This window comes from Colletotrichum gloeosporioides (genome assembly GCF_011800055.1).
Source record: "Colletotrichum gloeosporioides strain Lc1 chromosome Unknown consensus_17, whole genome shotgun sequence".
NCBI classification, from domain to species: domain Eukaryota; kingdom Fungi; phylum Ascomycota; class Sordariomycetes; order Glomerellales; family Glomerellaceae; genus Colletotrichum; species Colletotrichum gloeosporioides.
The window spans coordinates 1-14,076 of NW_025544662.1; the positions used below are offsets into that span (position 1 = coordinate 1).

General features: G+C 52.8%; 6 protein-coding genes across 6 annotated transcripts; 5 read left to right on the forward strand and 1 right to left on the reverse strand.

The window, feature by feature from the left end:
• Nucleotides 1-1,093: 1,093 nt before the first annotated feature.
• Nucleotides 1,094-3,769, forward strand: GCG54_00010876 (FAD-dependent monooxygenase andE; the record flags this gene model as incomplete). The annotated part of the gene is made up of 5 exons (XM_045410788.1): nucleotides 1,094-1,410; nucleotides 1,483-1,754; nucleotides 1,868-2,238; nucleotides 2,307-2,995; nucleotides 3,046-3,769. Coding segments are annotated over 5 exons (2,373 nt in total), but the record flags the coding sequence as incomplete, so codon positions are not given.
• A 1,353-nt stretch (nucleotides 3,770-5,122) lies between these two features.
• GCG54_00010877 (uncharacterized protein) lies at nucleotides 5,123-5,530 on the forward strand (the record flags this gene model as incomplete). Its single annotated transcript, XM_045410789.1, has 2 exons — nucleotides 5,123-5,257; nucleotides 5,315-5,530. 2 exons carry the CDS (start codon nucleotides 5,123-5,125, stop codon nucleotides 5,528-5,530), a joined length of 351 nt encoding a protein of 116 aa, XP_045267847.1.
• Nucleotides 5,531-5,672: 142 nt separating this feature from the next.
• GCG54_00010878 (Cyrochrome P450 monooxygenase) lies at nucleotides 5,673-6,431 on the forward strand (the record flags this gene model as incomplete). Its single annotated transcript, XM_045410790.1, has 1 exon — nucleotides 5,673-6,431. One exon carries the CDS (start codon nucleotides 5,673-5,675, stop codon nucleotides 6,429-6,431), a length of 759 nt encoding a protein of 252 aa, XP_045267848.1.
• Nucleotides 6,432-7,591: 1,160 nt separating this feature from the next.
• On the forward strand, nucleotides 7,592-9,064 carry GCG54_00010879 (5'-deoxyadenosine deaminase; the record flags this gene model as incomplete). The annotated part of the gene is made up of 1 exon (XM_045410791.1): nucleotides 7,592-9,064. One exon carries the CDS (start codon nucleotides 7,592-7,594, stop codon nucleotides 9,062-9,064), a length of 1,473 nt encoding a protein of 490 aa, XP_045267849.1.
• Nucleotides 9,065-9,467: 403 nt separating this feature from the next.
• On the reverse strand, nucleotides 9,468-10,790 carry GCG54_00010880 (uncharacterized protein; the record flags this gene model as incomplete). Its single annotated transcript, XM_045410792.1, has 2 exons — nucleotides 9,468-10,562; nucleotides 10,602-10,790. 2 exons carry the CDS (start codon nucleotides 10,788-10,790, stop codon nucleotides 9,468-9,470), a joined length of 1,284 nt encoding a protein of 427 aa, XP_045267850.1.
• Nucleotides 10,791-11,697: 907 nt separating this feature from the next.
• On the forward strand, nucleotides 11,698-13,114 carry GCG54_00010881 (Mannose-6-phosphate isomerase; the record flags this gene model as incomplete). Its single annotated transcript, XM_045410793.1, has 2 exons — nucleotides 11,698-11,847; nucleotides 11,900-13,114. 2 exons carry the CDS (start codon nucleotides 11,698-11,700, stop codon nucleotides 13,112-13,114), a joined length of 1,365 nt encoding a protein of 454 aa, XP_045267851.1.
• Between the last annotated feature and the right edge of the window lie 962 nt (nucleotides 13,115-14,076).

The window sequence follows — 14,076 nt, forward strand, 5'->3', positions numbered from 1 at the left end:
AACTTAAAACTTTAAAGTTAAATTACTAATTTTTTTAATCTAAGTTTATATAATTTAAAAATAACTAAATTATTAAACTATATAGTTTAAGTTTATATTAAAGTTATATTAAGGTTAATAAGAGTTTTATATTATAATTAATATATAATTAAAGGTTAAAAATTAAAACTATTTTAAGAAATAAAATAGGATAATAAAATTAATATAAAAAAAAAGTATAAAAGAGATAGCTAGGAATAAAGCTAATAATTATATAATTAATCTAATTATTACTTTAGAATAGGAATAACTTTATAGGGAGTATTAATAGTATTAACTAAAAAGGGGGTATAAGATAGTAATTAACTAAGCCTAAGTCTAAGGCCTAAATCCTAGCCTAAATCCCACCTTTATATAAGGGGTTAGCTACACCACTTTATAGCTAGGCGCACCTAGCGCTCATAGCTAGATTAATCAAGCCACTTCACACACTAGACACCATTAATGCGATACACCTACGTAAGCTTCTCGCTCGGTTCAATATCACTTGTCCCATGTTCCAAGCGGTTCATCCAATCCCGAGTACATGCCAAATCCCTCGCGGACTAAACCCACCAAATAAATGGCCTGCGGAAGCATTTCACAACTTTGATGGCCCGCGGCCCGCCTACTTCATACGCATGTGTCAGCAAGTATTATATTCGGTCTCTTCCATGAGCCCACGATTACAGGCGAACCTTGCAGATCCTGTTTACCAAGAGAAAAATACCGAAAAGCTCGGCAACAGATTCCTGAAAGGGAAAGGGCCCTCAGGCTTGGCCAGGCTTCGCGCCCCCTGTTTTGAAGGCATGAAATACTCGAGCCTTACATTGAGACGGCCTCGCGATGCTCCGTAGTGACCGAGTGTAACCGACTCGGTGCGAAGATGAATCCGAGTAATGAATAGTAACTACGTCTAAGTTGATCGTTCTATTGTGACATGATCCCTTCGAAGTCTGAGTCTTCTGAATGCCACATCCCGCGCCTCTTGTATCGCGTTCGTTTCCAGAAAACTGACAGGCTTTCATTCTGAAAAGTCTAGTCTCGATTGCGCCACGAGAGATTGTAATTCAGACGTCAACACTCAGCAAAAATCATGGGCTTCAAGGTGATCATCGTTGGCGGCAGCGTTGCCGGTCTCACTTTGGCGAACATCTTGGAGAGGCTCGGTGTCGACTTCACTCTGCTTGAGGCGTACCCCGAAATCGCGCCCCAGGTTGGAGCGAGTATTGGTCTTTTGCCAAACGGCTTCCGGATTCTCGACCAGATCCAGTGTTATGAGCCCATCCGAGAGATTGCAGGTGATTTCTACCTACAGGCGAGCTACCGTGACTCGAACGGAAAGGCCACGACTGTACCTAGCACCGGCGTAACTCACCACCTGGAAGCACGGTATGTAGCCCACGCCAGCAAGAATATCCAAGGGGAATGACTGCCTTGGCGATTTTGCTCACGACGGTAAAGGACTGGGTATCCCTCCATCTTTATCGACAGACAGATGCTCATCCAAGTTCTGTATGACAACCTCAAGCAAAAAGACAAAGTGAACCCATCCAAGAGGGTCAACAAGATCGACCTATCCGAGAAGGGCGTCACTGTCCACACCACTGACGGCTCAATCTATGAGGGCGACATCGTTGTCGGTGCAGACGGCATACACAGCACTGTCAGAAGCGAGATGTGGCGCATTGGTATCAAAGAAACTCCTGGATATTTCCCGCACGACGAGCAGTCCAGTAAGTCTATGAGATTCTCTGGGACATTGAGCCAAGAGGATATTAGCATCCGAGAATATGATCTTTTCGCGCCGTGGGCATAACACTAACAAGCCTCTTCTGCTTCTTTTCAGGAGTACCCGTTGATACGAGATGCATTTTCGGCATATCCAAGCGACCCGCAAACCTGCCTGCAGGCCGTCAAATCACGGCCTACAACGACGGCTGGAGTTACCTCATCGTCGACGCGCCGGGCAACCGCACGTACTGGTTCCTTTTCGAAGGTGTTGGCGAAACCAAGCGCGGCAAAGACATCCCCAGATATACAAAGCAGGACACAGAGAAACTGGCTCTGGCACATATGTCGGATCGATTATACGATGAGGTGACGTTCGGCGACATTTACAAGAACAAAATCATGGCCACATTGGTGCCTCTCGAGGAGTATGTATTCGAGAAATGGCACTACAAGCGCATCGTGTGCATTGGAGACGCCAGTCACAAGGTTCGTCTCAGACATTAGAGTCTGTCAAACTTGAGGCCCGTGGGGACTAACAGCGACCGTGGTTTTAGATCGACCCGGTCTCCGGCCAGGGAGGCAATGGCGCCATAGAAGCGGCCGCGCTTCTTGGAAATGCTATTGTCGAGTTGCTTGAGAAGTATCCGGATGTTGAACAACTTTCCACTGATTTGGTGGAGGGTACCGTCGCCCAAGTTCACGCAATCCGTTACCAGCGGGCGAAGAAGCTGGTCTCCGAAGGCCACAACCTCCAGCAGATCTTGACGGGCAGATCGCCCTTCTCCAAAATCGTAACGCAGTACCTGGTTCCTATTCTGAAAGAGGACGGGTTCCTCAATGTTGCGCTCCCGATCTTCAAAGCCGGCCCTCGAGTCGAGAAACTTGCGATGCCCAAGAGAGCTCGGCTTGTTCCCTTTGACGACGAACTCCCCGCAAAGCCCATAACAGCGAGAGCCGCGTTGAGAGTGGCAACGATCCTCTCTGCAGGGTCGTTTGCGGCACTGCTGTACCACTCTGGTGGACTGGCCTACTTCTCCACGTTCAAGGGTATAATGCAGTCGCAGACTAAGCTGTTCTTGGCTGCTAGTGCCGCCGGTTGGTCTGCGAGACTCTCGCCTTACGACGCCTCGAGACGAAGCCCATTCCATGGCCTCCACCTTGGGGTTGGTGGTCTGTTCTCCACTCTCACTTTGTCGCTCGTCGAAGGGCACCGCGTGGGTAACAGGCTTTCCGTTCTCCTGTGGTACGTAAAGTAACTCAACGTCCTAGAACCCTGTCTGACATTCTCTACAGGCCGACGGTAGGGGGTCTCGCGTACACAGCTTTTGGTCCGGACGCCGTGGCTCCTCTATTGGGCTTAGGCATGGTTCTTCAAGGGTCCAGCACTCTTTACGGAAGACATGTTCCTCCAAGATATGCTAAGTCAATCCTGCCCTCGGTTGTCACAGGCCTCCTGGTGCCTGGCGTCATTGCAGCTTTGCCGGTTCAAAACGTTCATATCCGACAAGCAGCTGAAGCACTTGTAGCGTTTTCGCCTGTTGTGTGTTCGCTTCTTACAGAATGCTTGTCTGCAGTTTTTCAAAAGATCGCCGGCGGAGCAAAACCTGCAAATGTCACGAAAGAACCGTCGTACAACGAAAGAGAAGATTTTGTGGCGATGTACCAGCAGCAGGATGTACCTGCGCTGAAGTTTACGTACGCTTGTGCCGCAGGATTATGCGGTGCGGTCCGCGTTGCTGGCATGGCTTATTCAAGATTGGACGCTGCGGGTTCTGTGGAAAATTCTGCAGGACCTTTGGCCAGACATTTTGATCTCTTTGGCCTAGCCTCTGTAGCCCTCACTTGGCACAACATCTGGACGATGAGATCCGAGGGGTTCATCACAACGAAGAAGGCAGTGCTTGCTGCGTTGGTGTCGGCCACTGGCTCTATTTTCTTGGGACCAGGGGCGGGACTGGCCGCCACTTCCTACTGGCGCGAGACAGTGATGGCGAACCTGAGCGATGGAGAATTTTGATAGATTGTATATTTCGGCTAGACACATTCCCTCTCGCAATACGTACTTCTGATGACCTGTGGGAAAGCCTCCTTGGGAGGGTAAGAATGATACCGACTGCGTGGAAACATGCCTAAGTTTCGCACTTAGAGTGGTGTACATGTAGGCATCCTCGTCCTTTGGCGGGCTTGTAACTGACTCTTGGCCCAGTAGTGTGCCACACCCACCTACAGTGGTTCGTCGAAGACTACACGTACAGGGAACTGTCTTAGCACACAAACCCACGTGAAAAGTCGCGTCATGCTTTCTTTCGTCTTTGATATCATTGGCATGACTGGATGTAGGGTTTGTAGATCGGATACGCCCCAGGTTACATCAACCATGGAGACATGCGTTGGCAAGCGGTAGGCGTCTCTAGACTGTGTCGCCTGGTTTGAGTCAGTCAGATATTCGCATCAGTCTCGCTTATGTACAGGGTAAATGTAGCTGCCTACATAACTGACGAGGACAAACCTGCAACAGGTTGGCTCTTTAGGAGGGTTCTTCCTAAGTCTAATTAACTATCATCACATTCTCTCTGGCAGGGATGTAAGGGACGGGCATTGAGACCGCCCGTCAGATCCTAGTTTCCCATCAGTCTCGGCCATCTCATTCTGTCAAGCGAAGAAGAATTCTCGGGCTGTCTCCTGTTCACATCTGAATCCTTGTTTTCTGAACCCCACTTAGATGCCCCGGCATTTGCATAGCTCACAGCTCACTGCGGCGGCTCGGACAAAACCCACGCACTGTACGGGCGGGATGATGGTCAATGTTCAAAAAGTCTACTGACTTGGAAAGAAAAGCTAAGGAGACGGACATCGGCTTTGCCGGCCTTCGCCGGCCTTCACCGGAAGTCAGTGACTTCCAAAGGGGGCCGAGCGAGAAAATTCCCGCCGACTCATAGGCCGGGTGCCAAAGTCAAATATCCAGGGATTGCAATTGCAAAGCACAATGATCACAGCACAGTTTTTACCGTGGTACATCTCTTCCGTATCATGACCTACACTCTCGCAGAGACGACGGGCGCTTTGACCGCTGCCGTCGTAAGCGTTGTCTCTTTACTTCTTCTCCTCTATCAGTGGGCTCTACCGAAACCTCTTCCAGGCATACCGTTCAATAAGGATGCAGCGAGATCAATCTCCGGCGATGCGCCAGAGTAGCAAAGGTTGCAGGAGCAGGGCAAGAGGCCGCGCGCCTGGTTCCTTCAGCAGAACACAAAGCATAAAAGCCCCCTCGTCCGAGCTTTCGTAGCTCCGCTCTCACAGCCGATGCTTCTGCTGTCAGACTTCCGCGAGGCTCAAGATATACTTCTCCGAAGAAACAAGGAATTCGATCATGGCGAGCGGAATCTTGCTGCGTTTCGCGGGGTTCTCGGAAACCATCACATTGGAATGCGAACTCGGGATCCTCAATTTCAAAGCCAATCGAGAGTTGGTGAAGGATCTCATGACCCCAAATTTTCTCAATACCGTAAGTAAGACCTGGGAGGTATGTTTCCCAAGCGGAGGCTAACAAGGAATCTCAAAGGTATCTGCTCCAGCAATATACTCCAACACTTTGAGGCTTGTCGAGTTGTGGAAGTTGAAAGCCAAAAAGGCCGGCGGCCTGCCCTTCCAAGCTGACAAAGACATCAACATGGCCACTTTCGATATCATCAAAGAAGTTGCCCTCGGCGAGGGAGACTCCGAGAACACAACCGAGGCTTACATCAAAATCATTCACCAACCTGGCGCGCAAACCTAACGCAAGCGGGGGAATCGAATTCCCCGACCAACCCCCTGACGAAGACCTCGTTTCGCACCACGCTCATCAGGAGGCTGTCGGGGCGTCTTTGACAGCACCATCTCCTTGGTTGTACCATGTGATCAACAACCGTCGACGCCACATGAAAGAGGCATACGCCATCAGAAAGCGGATGTTGGAGAACCAGGTCTCTCTGGCTGTTAAGCGGCTTGAGGGAGGCCAGCCGGTCCGGTCTGCTTTGGACTACATGATCCAGCGCGAAATGAACGCTGCCAAGAAGGCTGGCCGACTACCCACTTTCGACTCTTCCCAACTCCGTGACGAGCTCTACGGCTACATTGGTGCAGGCCACGAGACGACCTCGACCTCTTTCCAATGGGCAATCAAGCACCTGACAGCTCACCAAAATGTCCAGCAGAAGCTTCGGCGGGCTTTGCGACTGGCCTTCGCCGAGCCTGCCGCCCAATCAAGACAGCCTTCGGTTTCCGAAATCGCAAAAGTCGACGTGCCGTATCTGGAGGCAGTCATGGAAGAGTCTTTGCGGTTGTCTGGGCCGATCATGGGTGTCGTGAGACAGGCACAAGTAGAAACCACGATCTTGGGTCATAGAATACCCAAAGGAACAGAAGTTTTTATTCCGTTGTGTGGCTCAAGCATCACCCAAGCACCTATCGAAGTTGACGAATCGTTGCGAAGCGAAACCTCTAGATCTCGGCCAAATGTTCGTGGCTCGTGGGAGGTCAATCCGGAATCGTTTGTACCTGAGCGATGGCTGAAGCCGGGAACCAATGGCGACGAATTTGACCCTAAGGCTGGACCTTTCATGAGCGGCGTGCGGGGATGCTTTGGGCGACGGCTGGCGTACATCGAGTTCAGAATCCTTGTGGTTCTGACGGTATGAAACCTGGAGCTCTGTCTAGTTCCCGATAATTTGCAAACGTTTGATGCTGTGGATAGTCTGATGACCAAACCAGCCAATTGCTACGTGAATATTTCTGAGGCTAAAAGCTAGAGTCCAGTCGGGGGCACATATACCCATGCGGCAATTGTAGAATCAGAGCTTCGAGAAGCTGTGTGCATACCTGCGTCGAAGATTATTTGTTTTTGTAGTTTTCTCGTTTTGTTGCATACGTTTGTAATTGAAAAACAACTCTTCTCTACAATATTGTGATCGTGACTATCAGCAATGTTGAAGAACATGAATTGATCAACTTATAGTCCATTTACGGCTGCAAATGTGAAATGGCAATCAACCATCCACACACCTAGAGGTTGCCCACACCAGCACTTGCTAATGAGTACATCAACCTAGTCCACACGCGAACAAGGTTTCATTCGATAAGACCACAGACGAACGCTGGGCCTGTAGAGTGATCCCAGCAGGTCGACACAATCTTGGGCCATTTTTACCCAGGGCCCGCAGCAGGACCTCCACCAAGCAATCGAGCGTCACTCGAGTGACAAAAAGTCCCGTATCGCCTGTTAGACCTCAGTAAATGCTGACCAAACGAACCAGGCCACTGAATTCCTGTGCAAAATCTGTTGTCTTCGAAAACATCTTTCTTTCATGTTGCTTCGATTTCCATAAACTTGTGTCTTCCCCGAGACGTAGAATGTCTTTTGCGATAGACTGGCCCATTCCCGCGTTAACACCATGTGACTTACAGCGTCGGTCACTCAAGTGAAACTATCGTGACGGATACTCGACAACAGTGCTTGGCAAATAGCAAACAACGCATGGAAACCCCGCAATTCTGGTGGTCAATACTCCATTTAGATGTGAATCCACGGCCTCGGTATTTTCGGGGGAAAGGTTGCTGGTGAAGGCCGACTCTCCCTTCGCGTTGATGGAAGCGCGAGGAGCGAGTCCATGGGGAACCTCGCCCCAAGGAAGGGTTCCCACTGAGTATGCAATAGAATCATGTTTACTCTTGCCTGCGAGGGCAACGATATATAAGCCTTCGCAGGTTGAATGTTCCTATGCAACGGAACTTGCGAAACATCTCATCCTCCATCTCAACTCCGCAAACCCTAACATTGACAAACTACCTTCCCTTCACCATGTCCCGAAAGTATCTCATCACCGGCGGCCACGTAGTCACGCTAGACGACTCCCTCGGCGACTTCGAAAACGGCGCCGTCCTAGTCGAAGACGGCATCATCATAGCCGTCGGCAGGGCGCAAGACATCTCCGCACCAGCAGACGCCGAGATCATCGACGCCTCCGAGGGCGTCGTCATCCCCGGCATGGTTGATACCCACCGCCACGTCTCCATGAGCCTGACGCGCGGGATCGGCGTGGACCAGCACCTCTGGCACTTCCTGTCCAACACCTACACCCGCTGGCTGCCGGCCACCGGGGTCGACGAGATGTACACATCCGCCCTGGTCGGCTGCCTGGAGGCGATCGAGAGCGGCGTGACGACCATCATGGACACCTGCGAGTCGTTCCACTCCGCCGAGCACGCGGAGGCGGAGCTGCGCGGACTGAAGGACTCTGGGATTCGCGCGTTCTTCTGCTATGGCATGAGCGGAGACCAGTATGGACAGACTCCCGCGGGACGCAGTGGTTGGAGCGCTCGTCTGGCTCACATCAAGGAGATGGCGAAGAGAGGCGCGAACGACGGGCTTGTCCGCGTAGCGCTGCAACTGAGCCAGTCGGGCACGACTCCGTTCTCCTGGATGGGCGATGAACTGAAGCTCGCCGAGGAGCTGGGGCTTCTCTGCTGCTCCCACTCCAGTGCCGTTCCTGCCTCCAACCTCACGAGTGACTTGGAAGTCCGCGCGGACATGGGCTATATGCTGCCTGGGCATGTGTACATCCACTGCACGAACCTGTCAGACCACGAGATGGGCCTCGTCGCGAAGACGGGAGGTAAAATCGCCCTTGCCACCGAGACCGATATCCAGATGGGAATGGGGTTTCCCCCGCTGAGGATGGCCTTGGCTCACGGTTTGAAGCCGTCTCTCAGCATCGACACGTCGAGCGCCGCGGCGCCAGATCTGCTCTCGCAGATGCGGCTTCAGCTGCAGCTACAGCGCAGTCTGGACCACCATGCAGCTCACCTCGAACACCGCGTTTCCATGAAGATGGACTTTGGCGTTCGGGACGCTCTGATATGGGGAACGAGGAACGGCGCCGAGGCCGTTGGTCTCGGCGACCAAATCGGCACCCTCACCCCGGGGAAACGAGCCGACATCGTCGTCATCACGAGCAAACGAGCCCTCAGTGGCTCGGCTTTCCCGCTGGGTACAGCTGTTCTGCACTCGAGCCCGGCAGATGTTGATCTTGTCATGGTAGACGGACGGATTCTGAAACGAGATGGTGCCTTGGTGGGGATTGATGTTGACGCCATTCGCGCGAGGGCGAGAGAGGGAATGAGACGTATCCAGGACAATTTAAAGAATCTCAGGCCGGAAATGAGCCCCGAGGAGATTCGAAAGTTCTTTCTTCAAGGAGAAAAGGCGCACCGCGTCAATGTTGCAAACGCCTACGCTCAAGGAGGCGAGGTGTCGGACTACCTGAGGTCATAGTAGCAGACTACTTGGACTGTGCTAATGTTGCGGCGGAACTGAGGGCTCTCTGAGAGTTCTTTAGACTCGCTTTATCATAACTTGTGGATAGACCTTGTCAGCTACCTATTTTATGCCAACTCTGTCTTGAGAACTGGTCTTTAAACTCCGTTCGGACCCGCTACGTCCTGATTCTCCAGTGTTTGTTCGTTTAGTGAGCCATCAGTCGCATAGACAGCGCCCCGGTCCATTTGATCTCGTTTGATCTCGGTAATCCCAATGCGCCCCTCTCAACAAGACCCAGCGCCTGCATACGGCTTTCGCTAAACTAAATCCATAATGTCTTGTAACTCTTGTTTCCCAACTTCGTTCAATATCCGCCGCTAATTTGGCACCCGCGACTCTTCATATCTTCAATTGGCTTTCATGGCCGGTACTCAAGCACGTAGCGCCTCTCCACCTGATGCGTAGTCGATGAATCGTTTTCGCCATGAAACTTGAGGTTGACCGTCTTTCCGTCGGCCTCTGTACCGACGACATCCGCCGCGTAAAATGCTGTCGTCTGCGGATACAAGCCGAGGACCATTTTGCCTGCCTCTAGCTTGGCGAGGTTGTGCGTCTGGTTCTCTGGCGGGATCGGTATCATGCCCGACGCAAACGTCTTGTACTCCTTCGGCTTGACGTTGTCCTCCGGCTCCACGTCCAAGCACTTGTATCGTCTGCTCTTGCCCTCGCCGATGATGCCAACCACCTCGCCCAATATCCAGTCGTACGGCGCCTCACCCTGTTGAGGCTCGTCCTTCTTGCGCTTGAAAGCTACCTTGTCTCCTTTCGAGAACGAGATTTTGCTTCTAGCCGCCGCCGCATTTGATCCGAGGGCCCCCGAGGAGGAGCCCGCCGTATTGCTGCCGGTCGAACCTTGTGGCTCGACACTATCTGCCTTGGGTGGCATACTGTCGCGGTTGCTACCGCGATCACCAAATTTGCGTGAGCTGCCACCAATGGGGCTGGGTACTGGCGAGTCTCCAGCACCGTCAAAGTCGTAGAGCGCCGCGGCAGCAGCATCTCTGTTTCGTGTTGAGCTGCCTGTCCGAGATGACGACGTAGTTGTTGCAGGTGCCTCCGCAAGCTCCTTGGCCTGCTGCACAGCCTTCAGAATCTTAAGCTGCTCGACCAGGGTCTTGATGTTGTTTGAGTTGTTTTCCGAGAGCTTAACTCCGGACCGACAGAACTGCTCCATCTTGTTAAGGTCGTTGCCCGAGGGGTTTCCGCCGTCCTTGCTCGCACTGGCCGCCTTCTTATCCAGCTTGATCAGCTCAGCTAGGTTGTCGTTCTCCTGGTTGACACCGGTGACAATCTCTTGAAACTTGTCCTTGGCGTCATTCCACAGCTGAATCTCTTCGCCGTGGCCGCTGCCATTGTTGCGGTTCGAGCCACGGCCACTACGGTTTCTTTGCGACATCTTGGCCTGAAGAGAAGAGGCCGGGCCAGGTCGCTTATCCTTCGCGATACCCTTCTTCTAACCGGGTTTCTGAGGAAAGGCCTCGCCCGTAGATACTTTCGTCTTGTCCTTGGTCGTTTTCGCCTTGGCCAGTGTTGGCTTCGCCTCTGCCTGGATTGTTTTCGCCTCGACTTGGGATGGATCGGCGTCGGCGGTAGGGGGGTCCGTCTTCCTGGTGCTCAGGCTCGACTGGCGTGCGCCTGAAAGCGGCTTTCGCGGCGCCTTTCCTTTAATCTTTCTCGGCATCTTGATGTCAGTCTCGGCATACAATGTTCGACAATAGATCTATGAGCGCAGAAGGTGATGAAAGGGTGTGGCTTAATGTCAAATAAGTATCCATGGAGAGATGAAGCCGGACGGATGGAGGTGGACTACATCTACAAAGCTTGGCAGAAGCAAGACAACCCATCGCAACTTACAAGGAAGGAGCTGCTTTAGCTCAGGTAAGGCAGGAAGGAGGGGCAACTCCGGCGGCGCAAGTCGGGTCGCGTCAAACAGGCAGGTCCACGGGTAGGCAGGAGCTTCCTTCACAGATAGCAGCAGGTAGGGTATCTCAGTGCAACAAGATGCTATACAAGAAAAATAAATGCACACAGAAATGTCAGCCCATATTTGAGCCTTATAAAATGGCGAGGAATTAAGCTTTTGGCCCAGCCAGGTGTTTGGAGACCATGGCATAGACGCGCGCAAAGGTGGACGGAGGTGATGTCGATGGCAGAATTGCCGGGCGGTATCGGGCAATGCGCTCAGCTTGAGCTTCATTGGTCGCCCGACGCGACAGCTTGTGGCCGCGAATTGCCGAAGTGGGCCCGACAGCTCCTGCTGCTTGTCATAATGGTCCAATCACGCCTCAGCAGGCCACTGAGCACCGTGCGGCCCGATCACTGCCCCGGGGCCCGTGCTCACCTCATGCTGATCATCCCTTGGGGAAAGGGAGCACCAGAGGGAGGGGCCTGGCCTGTCAAATGTCCACGCGTTGTTCAGATCGTTGCGGGGTCCCCTCCAGGCTCTCCCTGACGTCAAATCCATGGTGGGGTGAGCAAAGGGACTCGCAACCTTAATACCACCACATCGCCGTCGCGTCTTCTCCTCTGCCCTCTGAGCTTTACCCTTTTCTGTTCGTTTTCGAGCTTGTCATAGCTTTGTTTTCATAATGGTCTTGCAAGTCCCCTTGTTCAAGCTCCAATGCGGGGTCAACTCCTACGAATGGGGCAAGAAGGGAGAGGACTCAGCGGCCGCGCGCTTCGCGGCCACGACACCAGCTGAAGGCTTCGCTGTCCAGGCCGACAAGCCATACGCAGAGGTAAGACAACGAATTCCTCACCTTTCCCCCACCACTATGCTGACGCCTCCAGCTCTGGATGGGCACTCACCCTTCAAACCCCTCAAAAGACCTCCAGTCCGGGCGCACCCTCCTCGACCTGGTTCAAGAAAACCAACAACTGCTTTCCGCCCCTGTGTCCTCCAAATACGGCTCCAAGCTGCCCTTCCTCTTCAAGGTTCTCTCCATCAACAAGGCGCTATCCATTCAGGCCCACCCCAACAAGAAACTCGCCGAGCAACTACACGCCCGCGACCCTAAGAACTACCCCGATGACAACCACAAGCCCGAGATGGCCATCGCCATCACCCCTTTTGAGGGTCTCTGCGGCTTCCGCCCGCTCGCCGAGATCTCTCACTTCCTCAACACCGTTCCCCCGCTCAAGGCCCTCGTAAAGGAGGACAAAGCCGACGAGTTCATCAACACCGTCAAGGGCGAGGAGGAAACCGAATCCCCCGAGACCAAGGAGAAGAACAAGACCGCCCTCCAGCACGTCTTCGCCTCACTCCTTTCCGCCACCACCGAGGAAATCCAGAAGCAGACCGAGAGCCTAGTATCACTCGCCAAGTCAGAAGGCAGCAGCTTCGCCGGCGGCGGCGCAGGCGCAAGTGACGGCGAGACCCTCTCGGAACTCATTACTCGCAGCCACGGCGAGTTCGGCGCAGACATCGGCCTCTTCGTACTCTTCTTCCTCAACTACGTCAAGATGGAGCCGGGAGAGGCCATGTTCCTCGTCGCCGACGACATCCACGCCTACCTCTCTGGCGACATCATCGAATGTATGGCCGCCTCCGACAACGTTGTCCGCGCCGGCTTCACCCCAAAGTTCAAGGACGTGCCCACCCTCGTCGACATGCTAACCTACAACTACGCGCCCATTGACGAGCAAAAGATGTCGCCGTCCGAGTACCCCTACGCCACCCTCAACCGGACCGCCTACAGCTCCGGCTCCGCCGTCATCCTCTACGACCCACCCATTGACGAGTTCAGCGTCGTTCGCTCGCTGCTCAAGGGCGACGGCTCCAAGGCTACCTTCGACCCCCTCGAGGGACCCAGCATCATCATCTGTACATCAGGCAAGGGCACCATCGCCGTTGGACCCAAGGTAGAGAAGATCAGCGAGGGCAATGTGTTCTTTGTGGGGTCAACAGCGGAAGTGGTGCTGCAGTCTGAAGGGGAAGCCGACGACGAATTCATCACGTTCAAGGCGTTTTGCGAGATTGACGAGAGGGCGGAGGAAAAGTTGTAGAGAGCAGCGCATGCAGTTAACGCATACATGGACGACGGAGAAGTAACATCATACCCAGTATCATTTTAGGCGAGCAACAAAAAATCACAAAAAGGCATGGTCCAAGAGATGATTGTCATTAGTTCAATTCCTGCCCTCTATGCAAGGCAACGCCCGGTCCGGGCAAGTCTATCTGATGCTTTCATCCTCCTGCTCTTTTCCAAGCAGGAAACCTGTTTTTGTTTCCCTTCCTCTGTTGACACCAGACAGCCCACCAGAAAACCCCCTGAGAGCCATATTAAGGTTCCGACAAGGCCCATGGCCTCAGGATACATGAAGAGGGGAGGGTATGAAAAAAAGATGCGAACAGGGCAAGGTGGTTCTTTTCTGCCCGGGAGAAACAAACAGACACCGCTGTGTTGTTGTTCTCTGTGCGTATGGTTTGATAAGAGATGCTTACCCCTACCCCCTTTTCGCGGTGTGGGGGAAGGGAACGAAAAGACAATTTGTCAAGACCAGAAACGCCGCAGTACGATGAGAAAAAGCCCAAACGAAAAGAGAACCAAGAGGAATCCCCAAAAACAAGATGCCCCAGGAATCATCATAGTACCCCAATCCCTTCGCTCCCATGCCCCGCCTATCGCCCTACCATATCCTCGCCCTTTCCCAGGGTTGTGCCATGATTGATAATGCCCACATAAGTCATGCCAATTTTCTTTTCTGTATCACCGATCCCCGTGATTCCGTAGCCCCCTTCCCTCCAATTTGTTGTTAGCTCATTGGGGTAAAACAGATGATGCTTTCCCTCGTGATCCCCCCTTTCCCGAATACAACCAGCAAGGTATTACACATTGCCCCAAAAAGGAAGAAAAAACGTAACCCCATTCCAAGGCAGAGATGCAGACTCCTAGCAGAAACGCAACCGACGTGGTGAAGGCAGACGCAGACGCAGACGCAGACGCAGACTTGGTAAAAACAAGCGA